At 42.8% G+C, this 17,036-nt stretch overlaps 1 protein-coding gene across 2 annotated transcripts in view; it reads right to left on the reverse strand.

Annotated features, from left to right (window-relative positions):
- The window catches only part of LOC137628339 (DGAT1/2-independent enzyme synthesizing storage lipids), a 63,115-nt gene extending 48,040 nt beyond the window's left edge, over positions 1–15,075 (reverse strand). The window contains exons 1-2 of one of the 2 annotated variants that reach the window (XM_068359495.1): positions 14,944–15,075; positions 12,568–12,654 (exon numbers count right to left, since the gene is read on the reverse strand). In XM_068359495.1, coding sequence (XP_068215596.1) covers positions 12,568–12,640 — 73 coding nt within the window. In that variant the 5' untranslated portion in view covers positions 12,641–12,654; positions 14,944–15,075. The remainder of the gene's footprint in view (positions 1–12,567; positions 12,655–14,943) is intronic. The other variant, XM_068359496.1, reaches the window with a different exon arrangement.
- Between the last annotated feature and the right edge of the window lie 1,961 nt (positions 15,076–17,036).

Here is a 17,036-nt window from a genome sequence, read left to right on the forward strand (position 1 = left end):
TAGGAGGCTAAGCAGCTTAAGGCTCCTCTCCAAATGACAGAGTCCTCAAAGGAATATCAGTAGGAGGGAGAACAGCACTTTCTCATCTACAGGAACCTTGTCCGAGAAAAGCTAGGTTATCTCAGTGAGGGTCTCACTGGTGCATTAGCAGCAGACCAGAAGGCAACGTTATGTAACTGCTTGACAGTCTGTGAACTGTCAAAACCTGAACTGTCAACCACAACAGGTGCGTGAGGACATACAGCACTGGTGCATTAGCAGCAGACCAAAAGGCAACGTTATGTAACTGCTTGACAGTCTGTGAACTGTCAAAAAACTGAACTGTCAACCACAACAGGTGCGTGAGGACATACAGCACTGGTGCATTAGTAGCAGACCAGAAGGCAACGTCATGTAACTGCTTGACAGTCTGTGAGCTGGCAACAACCAAAGCTGTGTGGGGAAGCCTCAACTCCTGACTGACTAGTCTGCTGCGGGCGAGTGGCGGTAACCACAGTGGGTTGCGGAGGCTGACGCACCGTGTCAAAACACGGCAGCTTAACTCCACCCTCCTGTTGTTGTGGTAGCACACGCACGTCAACGGAGGGTTCCGTGCGTCTGTGAACGTCAGCATGCGTCTGGCAGGGTCGACTGCGCATGGGTGGAGGAGCTCTCACAGCTGGAGTGTGGGAGCAGGCAGCCACAGCGTCTGCTGGGCGCACAACCGTGGTAGGTTGTAGGCTAACGGGTGCAGCGTCAACCTTCTCCGCACGATACTCCTGCAAAAAAGATGCTAACTGTGTCTGCATAGACTGTAGCAAAGACCACTTAGGGTCTACAGCAGCAGGTGCGGCAACAGACGGTGTTACTGCCTGTTGCGGTACCGCTTTACCTCTCTTAGGAGGTGTGCAGTCATCGGAAGACTGCAGCGAGTCCGAACTGACCCAGTGGCTACACCTGGGCCGTTGGACTTGCGCGGAAGGGACCGCCTTGCACTTAATAAGCTGCGAGACCTTGGTCCATGGTTTCTTACGAGAAACCTCTTCCGCAGACGAGAAGTAAATGGGCTCTCTCGTCTTTGTGTGGGTGGGGCGATCTTGGGTAGATACGCCCGAAACCACGGAGGGAAAAACGTCTGTTCGTTGATCAAGGCCTGACGAACCCATAAGTCGTTCGACATTACTTCTCCCCTGGGCTTGGGAGCTTGCAAGAGGTCCCGGACTAGGTGAACGACAGGCACGAACAGACGAACCCTCGGACGCAACACTGTAACACTTTGCGCATATCACTTTATCACTTTGATTTTCTGTTTTGCACTTATTTCACTGAAATCGAAACTTTTACTGATTTCTACCTGAAACACGCAATCCTACCCTTCATTAAAAGGTAGTAATTGCGAAAACAGTCGTATAATGCAACAGAAAACATATATAAAGATAAAGAATTTAGTGGCTGGGAAAGAGACTAAACACTAGTTCAAATAAACTACGTTTACAATCTCTCACCGCACATAGCCTGGGAACAAGAATAAAACCCTAGAAACGTTTTACCTTCTTCCCCTACAGCGACTAGGGAGGAGAGTAAAACGAGAACAACGTTACCCGCTTGAACGAAACGTTTTTTTTTTTTTTTTTTTTTTTTTTTTTTTTTTTTTTTTTTTTTTTTCTCCTCTCTCTCCCTCCGTCTCTATCTCTCTCTTTCTCTCTAGATTCGCACCTGAGAGAAGAGCCCAATTATATATCGTCAAAACATGTTATTTGCTAAAGGAAAAAACTGAAAGGTTTTCCAAATAAAAAGTTCCTTTAATTTAGAATTTAAACCATTTAAGCTAAGAAAGAATGAACGAAACGCCAGAATCGGTTTACTCTTACTGCAAAGTGAAACCGTGATACACTCTCTCTCTATCGTAACGATAGAGCGCATGTTGAACGTCCTGAACGTCAACAACTGCGTAGACTAAAAAACTAAACGTTAGTTCATCTTTGAAAACAGTACGAGACTATCAAAGAAATTCTTTCATAAAACATTAAATTTAAAAAGTTTTAAATTCTTTAAAGGTTAAATACGATATAACGGGCTCAACGTTGATTAACTTCGGTTCCAAGTTAGGACCGCCTACTATCAGGAAAGGTCGCATATAAACAAAACATAAAAATTTATTTTTATATGTTTATAATAAAAGGAAAGTTAATCGAAGAGGCCTAATAAAGGCGGAGAGATATAAAATATATAGATCTATAACGTGTTAAGCAAAATTACTAAAAACCTAAACACACTTCCGTCTAAGGGAAGGGTCGGCCATTTAAAAGTGAAAGAGTCCATACTCTCTTTGTCACCATAATTAAATCTATCCAAAACGAGTTCAAGTTTTGAAATGAAGATAAAACCCCTGCATAGCGAAAGCTCAAAACTGGAATAGTGTACTTCACCAAATAGTTGTGAAAACAAATCCAGTTAGTAACAGCGTATTTAGTAGGTCTTGCCAGTGGCACGACAGAGAGAAAATTGGTTCTGTGTTGACATCGAGTACTTGAGTACCTACTTGACAGATGGCGCTGTTGATGTACACCCCCACCTGTATAGCGATCGCTGGCGTATTCCGCCCGTAGGTTTTTCTGTCGGGCAGCAGAGCTGACAGCTATATGATCATCGGGTAAGTTTAATATTGGAAATTATAGTACATGAAATGCAAAATCAGAATTCTAATAATGAAATATATTATTTCAATATTGACCTGGTAATCATCATTCTATCAACACCTCTAGTTATAAAAAAATAGGTTTTCCTTCTCCCCCTCCCCCTCCCCTCTCCTTAATCCAAGTGCCCTGTGACACCTAATCGTTGCGATAGATGGCCCCATGAGAGGAACATTAACCATATTCATAGTAATATATATTTCATATAATCAAAGTTGTCGTGGAGCTATAAACACAGTACTGTACTGTAGGTTCTCAGTTTACAACGGTCTCTTCTTACGATGTTTCGTTGATACAACGCATCTCCCATAATCTATTAAGAAAATGTGTTTCAACCTTTGTCGCTTGCATTGTTGTTATGAACGGAAAGACTAGTTCGCGCGAGTGCAGCGGATCAACAGCACGTTCTAGTGGAAGAAGAATATGGAGCAATGTGGTGCCCGAGTGGAAAAAACAGCATCTAAGCATCACTCAGCTGCCATTTCTGTGCTGTTATGGCCTTTAGTTACCTCTGTGAGTAAGCCAACCTGGATGGTCGTTGCGCCTGTGTTTTCCTGATTATTTCTTCCTGCAACTTTTTGCACTTCATCATGGTTCCTATGCGTGAGGCAGGCAATGATTGCTTTGCATATAAAAAAGGAAAGACATTACCATGGAAGTGAAGTTAGTGATTGTGAAATGGGCAGAAAAGGAAGAATGACTGACAAAAATCAGCTGTATATATAAACTTAACGATAATTATCAAAGATAAATACTGTATCCTTAATCCCAAACTACACGGCTTGGTAAGGAGTTTTGATACAATACTAAAGAAAGGTTTTTAGCTTTTCGAAAGGTAAAACAAACCATTCTATGATCAATGCAAACAAAGAACATTGATTACTTTTATAAGATAAAATGTTATTTTCATTAGTAAAATAAATTTTTGAATATACTTACCCGATGATCATATAGCTGTCAGCTCTGCTGCCCGACAGAAAAAAACCTACGGGCGGAATACGCCAGCGATCGCTATACAGGTGGGGGTGTACATCAACAGCGCCATCTGTCGAGCAGGTACTCAAGTACTCGATGTCAACACAGAACCAATTTTCTCCTCGGTCCACTGGGTCTCTATTGGGGAGGAAGGGTGGGTCCTTTAATTTATGATCATCGGGTAAGTATATTCAAAAATTTATTTTACTAATGAAAATAACATTTTTCAATATTAAACTTACCCGATGATCATATAGCTGATTCACACCCAGGGGGGTGGGTAGAGACCAGCATATATGTTAACATTAAGAGCTAAGTATTCCGTATTTCATTTTAGCAGTTATTCAAAATAACAAACATAAAATTAATAAGTACCTGGTAAGGAAGTCGACTTGAACAATTACTCTGCCTTTTTAAGTACGTCTTCCTTACTGAGCCTCGCGATCCTCACAGGATGCTGAGCGACTCCTAGGAGCTGAAGTATGAAGGGCTGCAACCCATACTAAAGGACCTCATCAAAACCTCTAATCTAGGCGCTTCTCAAGAAAGAATTTGACCACCCGCCAAATCAACCAGGATGCGAAAGGCTTCTTAGCCTTCCGGACAACCCAAAGAACAACAATAAAAAGCATTTCAAGAGAAAGATTAAAAAAGGTTATGGGATTATGGGAATGTAGTGGCTGAGCCCTCACCCACTACTGCACTCGCTGCTACGAATGGTCCCAGGGTGTAGCAGTTCTCGTAAAGAGACTGGACATCTTTAAGGTAAAATGATGCGAACACTGACTTGCTTCTCCAATAGGTTGCATCCATTACACTCTGCAGAGATCTGTTTTGTTTGAAGGCCACTGAAGTTGCGACAGCTCTAACTTCATGTGTCCTTACCTTCAGCAAAGCATGGTCCTCCTCATTCAGATGGGAATGAGCTTCTCGAATTAAAAGTCTGATATAATAAGAAACTGCATTCTTCGACATTGGTAAAGAAGGTTTCTTAATGGCGCACCATAAAGCTTCTGATTGACCACGTAATGGCTTAGTCCGTTTCAAATAGTACTTAAGAGCTCTTACCGGGCATAGTACTCTTTCTTGTTCATTTCCAACCAAATTGGCAAGGCTTGGAATATCGAACGATTAGGGCCAAGGACGAGAAGGAAGTTCGTTTTTGGCTAAGAAACCAAGCTGTAAGGAACATGTAGCCGTTTCAGATGTAAATCCAATGTTCCTGCTGAAGGCGTGTATCTCACTGACTCTTTTAGCTGTTGCTAAGCAGACGAGGAAAAGAGTTTTCAACGTGAGATCTTTAAAAGAGGCTGATTGAAGTGGTTCGAACCTTGCTGACATAAGGAACCTTAGTACCACGTCTAAGTTCCAACCTGGTGTGGCCAACCGACGCTCCTTCGAGGTCTCAAAAGACTTAAGGAGGTCCTGTAGATCTTTGTTGTTGGAAAGATCTAAGCCTCTGTGACGGAAGATTGCTGCCAACATGCTTCTGTAACCCTTGATCGTGGGAGCTGAAAGGGATCTTTCCTTCCTTAGGTATAAAAGGAAGTCAGCTATCTGAGTTACAGAGGTACTGGTTGAGGATACTGATTTGGACTTGCACCAGCTTCGGAAGACTTCCCACTTCGACTGGTAGACTTTGAGAGTGGATGTCCTCCTAGCTCTAGCAATCGCTCTGGCTGCCTCCTTCGAAAAGCCTCTAGCTCTCGAGAGTCTTTCGATAGTCTGAAGGCAGTCAGACGAAGAGCGTGGAGGCTTGGGTGTACCTTCTTTACATGCGGCTGACGCAGAAGGTCCACTCTTAGAGGAAGTGTTCTGGGAACGTCTACTAGCCATTGCAGTACCTCGGTGAACCATTCTCTCGCGGGCCAGAGGGGAGCAACCAACGTCAACCTTGTCCCTTCGTGAGAGGCGAACTTCTGCAGAACTCTGTTGACAATCTTGAACGGGGGGAACGCATAAAGGTCTAGATGGGACCAATCCAGAAGAAAGGCATCTATGTGAACTGCTGCTGGGTCCAGAATCGGTGAACAATAAATTGGGAGCCTCTTGGTCATCGAGGTTGCGAACAGATCTATGGTGGGTTGGCCCCACAATGCCCATAGTTTGTTGCATACATTCTTGTGAAGGGTCCACTCTGTTGGGATGATTTGACCCTTCCGGCTGAGGCGGTCTGCCATGACATTCATGTCGCCTTGAATGAACCTCGTTACAAGGGATATGTTTCGATCTCTTGACCAGGTGAGGAGGTCCCTTGCGATCTCGTACAACATCCTCGAATGAGTCCCTCCTTGCTTGGAGATGTACGCCAGGGCTGTGGTGTTGTCGGAGTTCACCTCCACCACCTTGCCTAGAAGGAGGGACTTGAAGCTTCTCAAGGCCAGATGAACTGCCAGTAGCTCCTTGCAGTTGATGTGTAACTCGCTTTGAACCGCATTCCACGTGCCCGAGCTTTCCCGACCGTCCAACGTCGCACCCCAGCCCGTGTCCGATGCGTCCGAGAAGAGAAGGTGGTCGGGGGTCTGAACAGCCAGTGGCAGACCCTCCCTGAGGAGAATGTTGTTCTTCCACCAAGTCAGTGACGACTTCATCTTCTCGGAAATAGGAACCGAGACCGCTTCTAGCGTCTTGTCCTTTCTCCAGTGAGCAGCTAAGTGAAATTGAAGGGGGCGGAGGTGGAGTCTCCCTAACGCGATGAACTGGTCCAGTGATGAAAGCGTCCCTATCAGACTCATCCACTGTCTGACTGAACATCGGTCCTTCTTCAGCATGGACTGGATGCATTCTTGGGCTTGACTGATTCTGGGGGCCGACGGAAAAGCCCGAAAAGCTTGACTCTGAATCTCCATTCCTAGGTATACTATAGTTTGGGATGGGACGAGTTGGGACTTTTCTATATTGACCAGGAGACCCAATTCCTTGGTCAGATCTAGAGTCCACTGTAGATTCTCCAGACAGCGACGACTTGACGCAGCTCTTAAAAGCCAGTCGTCCAAATAGAGGGAGGCTCTAATGTTTGCTAAATGCAGGAATTTGGCAATATTCCTCATCAGTTTGGTAAAAACTAGAGGTGCCGTGCTTAGGCCAAAGCACAGGGCTTGGAACTGGTAGACAACCTTCCCGAAAACAAACCTTAGAAAAGGTTGGGAATCTGGGTGGATGGGGACGTGAAAGTAAGCGTCCTTTAGGTCTAACGAGACCATCCAGTCTTCCTTCCTGACCGATGCTAGAACCGACTTTGTCGTCTCCATGGTGAACGTCTGCTCTGTGACAAAGACATTCAGAGAACTGACGTCTAGCACCGGTCTCCACCCTCCTGTCTTCTTCGGCACTAAGAAGAGGCAGTTGTAGAAGCCCGGGGATTGATGGTCCCGGACTATGACTACCGCTCCCTTTTGTAGTAAGAGAGACACCTCTTGCTGTAAAGCTAGTCTCTTGTCCTCCTCTCTGTACCTGGGAGAGAGGTCGATGGGAGTTGTTGCTAGAGGGGGCTTGCGTAAGAATGGAATCTTGTGCCCCTCCCTGAGTAACTTCACAGACTGTGCGTCTGCGCCCCTGTTCTCCCAGGCCTGCCAGTAGTTCTTGAGCCTGGCTCCCACTGCTGTCTGAAGAAGGTGGCAGTCAGACTCTGCCTCTAGAGGACTTGGAACCCTTCTTCTTACTCCCACGTTGACTTCCGGCACGAGTACCTCCTCTGCTGGAGGCTCTGCCACGAAAGGGCGGAATGAACCTTGACGCTGGAGTGTCCATCCTGGGTCTAGGTACGGAGGGCAAAGGGGTGGTTTTGCGTGCAGAAGACGCCACCAAGTCATGTGTGTCTTTCTGGATCAAGGAGGCAGCAATCTCCTTAATCAACTCTTCAGGGAAGAGACACTTCGAGAGTGGAGCAAACATAAGCTCCGACTTTTGACATGGGGTGACTCCAGCTGACAAGAAGGAGCAAAGGTGATCTCGCTTCTTGAGAACCCCAGACACGAAAGAAGCCGCAAGCTCACTAGAACCATCCCGTATGGCTTTGTCCATGCAGGACATGATGAGCATGGAAGTTTCCTTATCAGAAGGGGAGGTCTTCCTGCTCAACGCTCCCAAACACCAGTCCAAGAAGTTAAAGACCTCGAATGCGCGGAAAACTCCCTTCATAAGATGGTCCATATCCGAAGGAGTCCAGCAAATCTTGGAGCGTCTCATAGCCAGCCTGCGGGGAGAGTCTACCAGACTTGAGAAGTCGCCCTGGGCAGAGGCAGGAACTCCCAAGCCGAGAACTTCTCCCGTGGCATACCAGACGCTAGATCTGGAAGCAAGCTTGACCGGGGGAAACATGAAGGATGTCTTCCCAAGTTGCTTCTTGGACTGCAGCCATTCTCCCAGTACCCTTAAAGCTCTCTTGGACGAGCGAGCGAGCACGAGCTTCGTAAAGGCAGGTGCTGCTGACTGCATGCCTAAAGCGAACTCAGAGGGAGGCGAGCGTGGTGCTGCAGACACAAACTGGTCCGGATATAAATCCTTGAACAGCGCAAGCACTTTCCTAAAGTCTAAGGAGGGAGGCGTAGTCTTGGGTTCTTCGATGTCCGAGTGTTGGTCGTCAAGATGTGCAGCTTCGTCATCATCAGAGATACCATCGTCTGAATGTTGAGGAGGAAGAGGCAACGGAGTGGGCTGGACGGCTGAGTCCGGCAGCACGGGTGCATGCGTGGCTGCACTGGACCCAACATCATGCCACTGTTGGTCAGTCTGAGAACTGGCAACAACCAAAGCTGAGTGGGTGCGCAAAGAGTCTACTCCCGACTGTGGAAGGATAGCGGAGACCACCGTGGGTAGCGGAGGCTGACGCACCGCGTCAAAACACGGCAGCCTAGCTCCACCCTCCTGTTGTTGTGGTAGCTTACGCACGGCAACGGAGGGTTCCGTGCGTCTGTGAACGTCAGCATGCGTCTGGCAGGGTCGACTGCGCATGGGTGGAGGAGCTCTCACAGCCGGAGTGTGGGAGCAGGCAGCCTCAGCGTCTGCTGGGCGCACAACCGTGGCAGGTTGTAGGTTAACGGGTGCAGCGTCAACCTTCTCCGCAGCCGGAGTGTGGGAGCAGGCAGCCTCAGATTCTGCTGGGCGCACAACCGTGGCAGGTTGTAGGCTAACGGGTGCAGCGTCAACCTTCTCCGCACGAAACTCCTGCATAACCGCAGCTAACTGAGTCTGCATAGACTGCAGTAAAGACCACTTAGGGTCTACAAAAGCGGCAACAGACGGAGTTACTGTCCGTTGTGACTGAGGGTCTAAAACAGCGGGTGCAGCAACAGACGGAGTTACTGCCTGTTGCGGTACCACTTTGCCTCTCTTAGGAGGTGTGCAGTCGGAGGAGGACTGCAGCGAGTCCGAACTGACCCAGTGGCTACACCTGGGCCGTTGGACTAGCTCGGAAGGGACCTTACGTTTAAGAGGCCGTGAGACCTTGGTCCATCGTTTCTGTCGAGAAACCTCTTCCGCAGACGAGGAATGAATGGGCTCACTCGTCTTCTTGTGGGTGGGACGATCTAGGTAAGATACGTCCAAAACCACGGAGGGTACGTCTGTACGCTGATTAAAGCCTGTCGAACCCTTTGGTCGTACGACATTGCTTCTCCCCTGGGCTTGGGAGCTTGCAAGAGGTCCCGGACTGGGAGGACGACAGGCACGAACAGACGCACCCTCATGCGTAACACTGACACTTTTCACTGCACTGACACTCACTTCACTTCCCACTGCACTTTTACCTTTCAACTCTCTGACGTCAGCCATGAGTTGATTGCGGTCATTCGCCAATGACTCGACTCTCTCACCTAGAGCCTGAATGGCACGCATCATATCTGCCATTGAAGGTTGATGAGAGCTAGCAGGGGGGTCGGGTGCAACCACTACAGGGGAAGGAATAGGTTGAGGGGCATGGGGAGAGGAAAAATCAATTGAGCGAGACGAACTCCTCCTCATCCTATCCTTCTCTAGCCTACGTGCATATTTCAGGAATTCTTGAAACCCGAATTCCGAAAGCCCAGCGCATTCCTCACATCGATCTTCCAATTGACAGGCTTTACCCCTACAATTGGAACAAACGGTGTGCGGATCGATAGAGGCCTTCGGAAGACGCCTTGAACAGTCCCTAGCGCTACATTTCCTGTACTTGGGGACTTGAGAAGGGTCAGACATCTTGAATTAGTCAAAGGGGGAAATTCAAAATCTATCCAAGTCGTCAACAAATAATCCAAAATCCAAAAAAGAATGCAAGGAAGTATTGAAGATAACTTCTGCACAGCGATAGCTAATAACCAGAAATGAATACTTCACCAAATAACGTGAAAATCAATCCAGAAAACAAGAGCGTATTCAGTAGGTCTTGCCGGTGGCACGACAGAGAGAAAATTGGTTCTGTGTTGACATCGAGTACTTGAGTACCTGCTCGACAGATGGCGCTGTTGATGTACACCCCCACCTGTATAGCGATCGCTGGCGTATTCCGCCCGTAGGTTTTTTTCTGTCGGGCAGCAGAGCTGACAGCTATATGATCATCGGGTAAGTTTAATATTGAAAAATCTACTAGATTAGTTTGAGTGTTATTATGATTTTAAAATTACTTGTGTTAGTATTCAGCTCTCCATTACATATCCCCCCTTGAAAAGTGTGTGGTAGTCAACACCAGGAGTACAGCTCCGCACCAGACGTGTAATCTCTTACGGCGGTAAGTTTAAAAATTATATATTCGTTCATGAAATAATGGTACTCCTGTTGTTTGGAGAAACTATATTTGCAACAATATTGTGGTATGAAGCCAAATATTTCACCATTATTCTCCTTCCTTGCATTATTTTTTTTAGGTTCGTGTCATTCAAAAGGATTTTTCTACAAAATCCACCTATTTTTATTCACATTTGCATAACATTTGTAGGTAAAAAAAAAACAGCATATAAAAAAAGTTGTATAAAGTTATTTCAGTGCTCATTTCACTTCAACTCATATTTTTTCTTATATTTTTCAAGATATGGATATTTTTTTCAATGTAATACTCATTATCTACCTTTAATCTGTGAGTGACAAAAAAACCAGGTAGATATTACACAAACTAAGTGAGGTATAAAGCAAAAATGAACATCATGTACCGCGGACATATGCAATGTTTTGCTTCGTCGTCGGTCAGCGGGAGGGGAAGATGCCTGAACCAACAGCCACTCAGTGACAAGTTTTCAAACAGTGGTTCAGCTCCAGTTGCCAGCTAGGATGAAACAGACTATAGCTGTGATTTAAGTCTATCATCCTTTTCTTAACCTCAAACTTGTGATGTGTCTCTAATCTATTATTACCCTTGCAGCACCCCATAGCAGTCATATATGTACAGTATATCACTCTCTAGACTCCATCATCAAGTCTACTCAATTTCCTGTTTAGGAACTATCATTGAATCAAACATTATTTGATTGTTACGTCTTCAATACTTCTCATTTGGAAGTGATCATGGGAAGAGACAGCACACCCAGATGAACGTCCTTAGTGCCATACTGAGAGTGGGAAGACACTAAGGGAAAAAAGAGCAGCAACATTCTGCTTCACACTCAGCAGCAGAAACTACTGTACCTCTCACATAGCACATCGACACCAAGAATAACCAACCTCCTGAGGATTACGGTGTCGTCGTTATCATCACTAGCACAATAAAGTGAGGGAACAGACAGCCAAAAGAAAATCTGTCTAACGAGAACAAGAAGGAAACTGACATTCAGCTACAATTATCAGGATACTGCAAAATCTTTGTTCTTCCTTCAAACCCTCGCACAAAATTATCTTCTACCCAATTATCTAAAAGATTAAAACAGTTAGTTGAGAGTACCAGTAGTACGTTTATACTATCCTACATCTGGATGCAAAGTGAGATCTCAGTGGCCTGTCAGGTGGATAGTGCTTCCTTGCCACCTGGCAGTAAATCCCACCACCTTGTTAAAAGTTTTAAGAGCCGAATCCAGCTAGGCTGAAAGCATACTCCTATTAAAGGAAATTGTATTCATATAAGAACAAACTTTTTGGATAGAGTGCAACAGTATGACTGTACTTGTTGCAGCCGAAGACAAAAGTGAAGTGTCTTTGACGGTAGAGTCGGCAGGGCTACTTACCAACACTCGCCACTTGATATCGACAATATCATTAATAACTTCAATGGGGATTTCAGCTCTGCCAAAGACATATCATATTTCAAAGGATAAAATGTTTATACAGTAAAGACATAGGAACAAATGAAAGGTTATCCCAAGTCAAACATATGAACAGACTAACAAGCTCCGAGGGGTCATTCACAACAAAATTAACACTAAATATCTACGATGGGTTAGTCCAATATAGCAGTAGAGAGCTTTAAAAACTTGTAAAATAAGAGCACTTCTGGGTCGACCTGTGACGCCCGGTGAAAAGAGTCCTTTCTTACACTTTTCTGATACTGTGAATAGTGGTTTTCACACGCCCCTGCTTTATAAACGACGCCCACAAGGTGTTCGCGCGAGGGTAGTAACCTCTGCATTCCATACTTTAATTTCTCTGGTATATTTGGAAGTATTTATATCAGAGAAGTGTAAGGAAGGACTCTTTTCACCGGGCGTCACAGGTATCTCCCCAGAAATAGATTTTTCCTTTGTCAAAATCGCTTTATAGTATTTATATTCATGTATGAATATTTTCAAGCAACAGGATACCTAACTCCATTGATAAAAGTGTTTATAAAAAGCATCTTATATCAGCTGCAAGGAATCTTTTTATAAAATTATGCAAACAATATCATATGAAATTCCAAATTTCTGAATATTGGTACTAACAATGGTACCTGTATACATAGATGAATAATTCTGTACTACTAAAGTCTGATCAGTACGTTGGATGAAAATTGGATGAAAATTAAGTAGAAACTTACCTATAAAATTGCTTGTTGCCGAAGTTATATTTACTAGTAACGAACATAAACTGTCATTATCCTGACAAATCATTTTGCCTTAAATACCTGAAAAAAAAATAAAACTGGTTACCATAGTGCAGTAAAAGAAACAGCAACTAACAATTAATAAAGGTTACTGTTTACCTAATTTGTTTTCTTAACTTCATAGCTCTGAAAACATTCTGTACTTTATCACAGGAAAAACTTAAATCAATTAAAATCTTCTATAAAAATAATTCCTGGTCTAAAACTCCTACAAATTCCAGCCATCAACACTAAATCCTGGTAACACATTCTTTAAATATTCTCATTTTCAACTATGCCCACCAATTTCATATACTGTTCTGTACTGCAATGGTTTTATGTATTTGAAAGAAAAAAAATTCTGGAATCTTTATTTTACTCTTTGGAAGTTCAACACAAACAATGGTATGTATGGCTGTACCAGAATATTGTATCTGCTCTTAAAGTTTCTTTGTACTGTATTTATTTCCATATGCTTATTGATACAACTGATATTATTTTTTCTGTACCAGGCTACAAACCGGCTCCTAGACAACTCTGTCTTGTTGACATGCTGCCCAGGTGCCTACCTACATGCCCAATTGCCAAGGGTCTGTGAACGAGAAATTCTTTGCTAGTATACATCAGTCACAAAAGTTTAATACATTTAATCAAGTTTAGGTGCCAAAAGAGAGGTTAGGAAAACTTCTAATTTTCTATGGGGGTGACTGTAGTTCGTTGAGACAGGCATAAACTTTCTTATTTTTTATCAAATCGATTTTCTTTCTGGTGAAAATGTTGTTTACCTTGGTCTGAAATACGAAGCTAGTTTTAAGATTAACCCTATTTGGAACTTTCCAACCCTTAACCCCCAGGGGTTATTTTTTTTCAAGCACATTTTGCAGTATATTTTTTTTTAAATTGCTCTAACAGCCTTAATTTTTGTCATAGAGAGGTCAGGTTGGTCTCATTCTCTTGGAAAATGCCTGAAGTTTTTCAAAATATTATCAAAAATATGCAAAAAAAAAAAAATGTAAATAGCAGTTTTTTGCAAGGACGTAACGGTACGTCCATGGGGGTAAAGGGATGAGTTTTGTGAAACGTACCAGTACGTCCTTTGGGGGTAAAAGGGTTAACGAAATACAGTACTGTTATAATTTAGCGTTATTTTGTTAGGAATGAAGCTGGTTGGAAGCAAACACAGGGTAGAGACTTAGTCTTGGGGTATGCAAACGATACACAAGACTAGGAAGGATTGCATGGGGAATACCTCTATGGCCCAGGTAGGTAAGGATACGTCTCCTAGGTTAGGTTAGGTGAGGAACCTTAAGTTAGGTGGGTATTTAGATTATTTTCCTTATAAAATGTGATTTTTTCAGTCATAAGTTTTGAAATTTGGGGTGTATGTACTATAGCGGCCACCTGTATGTATGATGACGGCTGACTAAGAATACAGCAGCGTAAGGGGGGTTAGCAGGGGGAATTAGCAACACCCCCGTTACGTAAGTAGGTAAGGACACGGCTTGCAGGTTAGGTTAGGGGGGAAAGTTTAATTTAGTTGGTGTCCATATTTAATGCTCGCTGGAGGAACTGGCCACTGACATCCAAACGCTACTTATTTTCCTTGTGAAATGTTTTTTTTTTTCAGTCCTATTTGAAATTTTACACCTGGTCAGAGCCTTTGTATATCAGCGGCCAGTTCCTTCCTCAAGCATTGATTAAAGATGGACATCAACTAACTTAAACTTTCCCCCTTAACCTAATCTATGAGCCGTTTTCTTACCTAGGAGCCTTTGTACATCAGCGGACAGTTCCTCCCTTGTGGGTTAAAGATGGACATCAATTAACCTCAACTTTCCCCCCTAACCTAACCTACAAGCTGTGTCCTTACCTTCAACCTAACAGGGGGGGGGGGGGGTTAACGCCCCCTGCGACCCCCACTTACACTGCCATATTTTAAGTTAGCCGTAAGCGTACACGCAGGTGGCCGCTATCATACATACACCCCTTTACCTACTTACATATCAGGGGGCTAACGACCCCTTCGACCCCCCTTACACTGCCGTATTCTAAGTTAACCATAATAATATATATAGGTGGCCGCTATCATACATACAACCCCAAATAAAAATAAAATGGTCAATAATAGCCAGAAATTTAAAATAAAACCAAATTTAACAGTCTTTCAACCATAAAGTTTATATATCTTTCGAGAAAGTAAGGATAATCATTATTAACCATTATAGGTAAGGATAAGTTAATTAACCTATACAATAAAGGAGTCTAATTATATCATTAAAACATGAAATAAACAATTAAATACTTAACAAATATGATGACGTCAGTCATTACCTTGCACAGAGGAGTATGATTGGTGTAGTTACTTGGACGAGTTGCTTATTTATGCCTGATAATACATTGCAGCTTTTTTTTTTCTTTCGTTTGTTTACATAAAGGAGCCATCAGTTGACAGGTGCATTGTGTAGTCTTCTTCTTCTTCTTCTTCGAGTTTTACCATCGATTTGTTTACTTTCACTTCTATTCTCTTTTAACTTTACCTATTATTATTATTATTATTATTATTATTATTATTATTATTATTATTATTATTATTATTATTATTATTATTATTATTATTATTATTATTATTACGAGCTATGCTATAACATGAAGGACTTTCACAAAAACCTTGATGATTTGATGGGATTAAAGAAAAAATATGTCTTGCCTGACAATGTTTGTGCAGAGAGTTTTGCTATATTCTTTAGTGAAAAAAATGATAAAATATATAGAGGCTTCCCCCAAAATCACTTGGAAGGACAGTCAGCTATGCCATTGAAGGAGGGAAAGAAGTTAATAAAATTTAAGGAAATAAATATGTGCGACTTTTTAAAGGTTATGAGAGAGATGAAGAATACATATTGTGGAAACGACCCTTTCCCAAACAGTTCAATAAGTGAAGCTCCAAACAAGCAAGTTGTATATAATATTTACCTGAACATAATTAACCTAAGTATATCACAATCCTGTTTTCCTAGCTGTGAAAAAACTGCGTTGATCAAATCAATTTACAAAGGGAAAGGTGGTGTAAACGAGCTAAATTCATATAAGCCCATTTCAAATTTATCCTTCATGTCAAAGCTTATTGAAAAAGTCATAAGTGAGCAATTATGGGCGCATATTGACGAGTTAGAGGTATTCCCAGAAAATCAATCGGCCTACAGAGCTAATCATTCTACAGAAACTACTTTGTGCTCAATAATGAATGATATGATAGGTCTTCTTGATGGGGGAAAGTGTGGAATTTTAATTATGTTAGATCTTAGTGCTGCTTTTGACACTGTTGTGCACGAGTACTTACTTGACGACTTAAAGTCTATTGGAGTGACTGAGGAAGCACTGAAATTTTTGCGAAGTTACTTAGTGAACAGGAAGACTATTGTAGAAGTTTCTAGAAACCGATCCAATGAGAGAATTCTTATGAAGGGTGTACCACAGGGTAGTGTTCTGGGCCCTATCTTGTTTAACATATATACTATCGAGCTATCACACATCTTGAAAAAACAAAAAGTGGGTTTTAAACTATATGCAGATGATACTCAGTTTTACCTCTCAATTTCAACAACACAAGATACAGAGAAGAAAATTGATGAGATAATGACTGAAATAAAAACATGGATGCAGAGGAAAAAGCTCAAATTAAATGATGATAAAACAGAATGTATGTTCTTTGGCACAAAGGTGGCTTTGAAGAATTACCAGTTAATTCAAAGTATAAAAATTGGTGATGCTGATGTTGGGATTGTGCCTGTTGTGAAAAATTTGGGTGTACTAATAGACTGTAATTTGTCAATGAAGGACCAAATTGTGAACACAGTGAAAGTGTGTAACTATCACCTGAGAAACATAGCATTTATTAGAAAATATTTAACAGAGGGCAGTACAAAAATTTTAGTGATGAGTCATGTAATATCAAGGCTTGATTATTGCAATTCTCTGTACTACAAATTGCCCAATACACTACTAAGAAAGCTTCAAAATGTGCAAAACCGGGCGGCTAGACTGATAAAAGGCATTAAATTTCGGGAGAGAATAACTCCTGCACTGATCGATCTACATTGGTTACCTGTTAAGGCTAGAATTGAATTTAAAATTTGCTTGTTGACTCACAAAGCACTTACAAGTGATAAGCCTAAATATCTTCGTGATTGCTTGGTCCCCTACCCTGAAGCTACCAGCGCCGCTGTAAGAGTTAGACATGCCGATGACCCACATAGACTATTCGAAATTAGTGTGAATCATGCAATAGGAGGAAGAACGTTCAGTTATGCTGCACCGAGACTCTTTAACGACCTTCCACTCGATGTCAAGAATAGCAATAATGTGGCAGCTTTCAAGAAAAACCTGAAGACTTATCTTTTTAGAAAGTGTTATAATAGTGACCT

This window comes from Palaemon carinicauda, chromosome 36 (genome assembly GCF_036898095.1).
Source record: "Palaemon carinicauda isolate YSFRI2023 chromosome 36, ASM3689809v2, whole genome shotgun sequence".
Taxonomy (NCBI): Eukaryota; Metazoa; Arthropoda; class Malacostraca; order Decapoda; family Palaemonidae; genus Palaemon; species Palaemon carinicauda.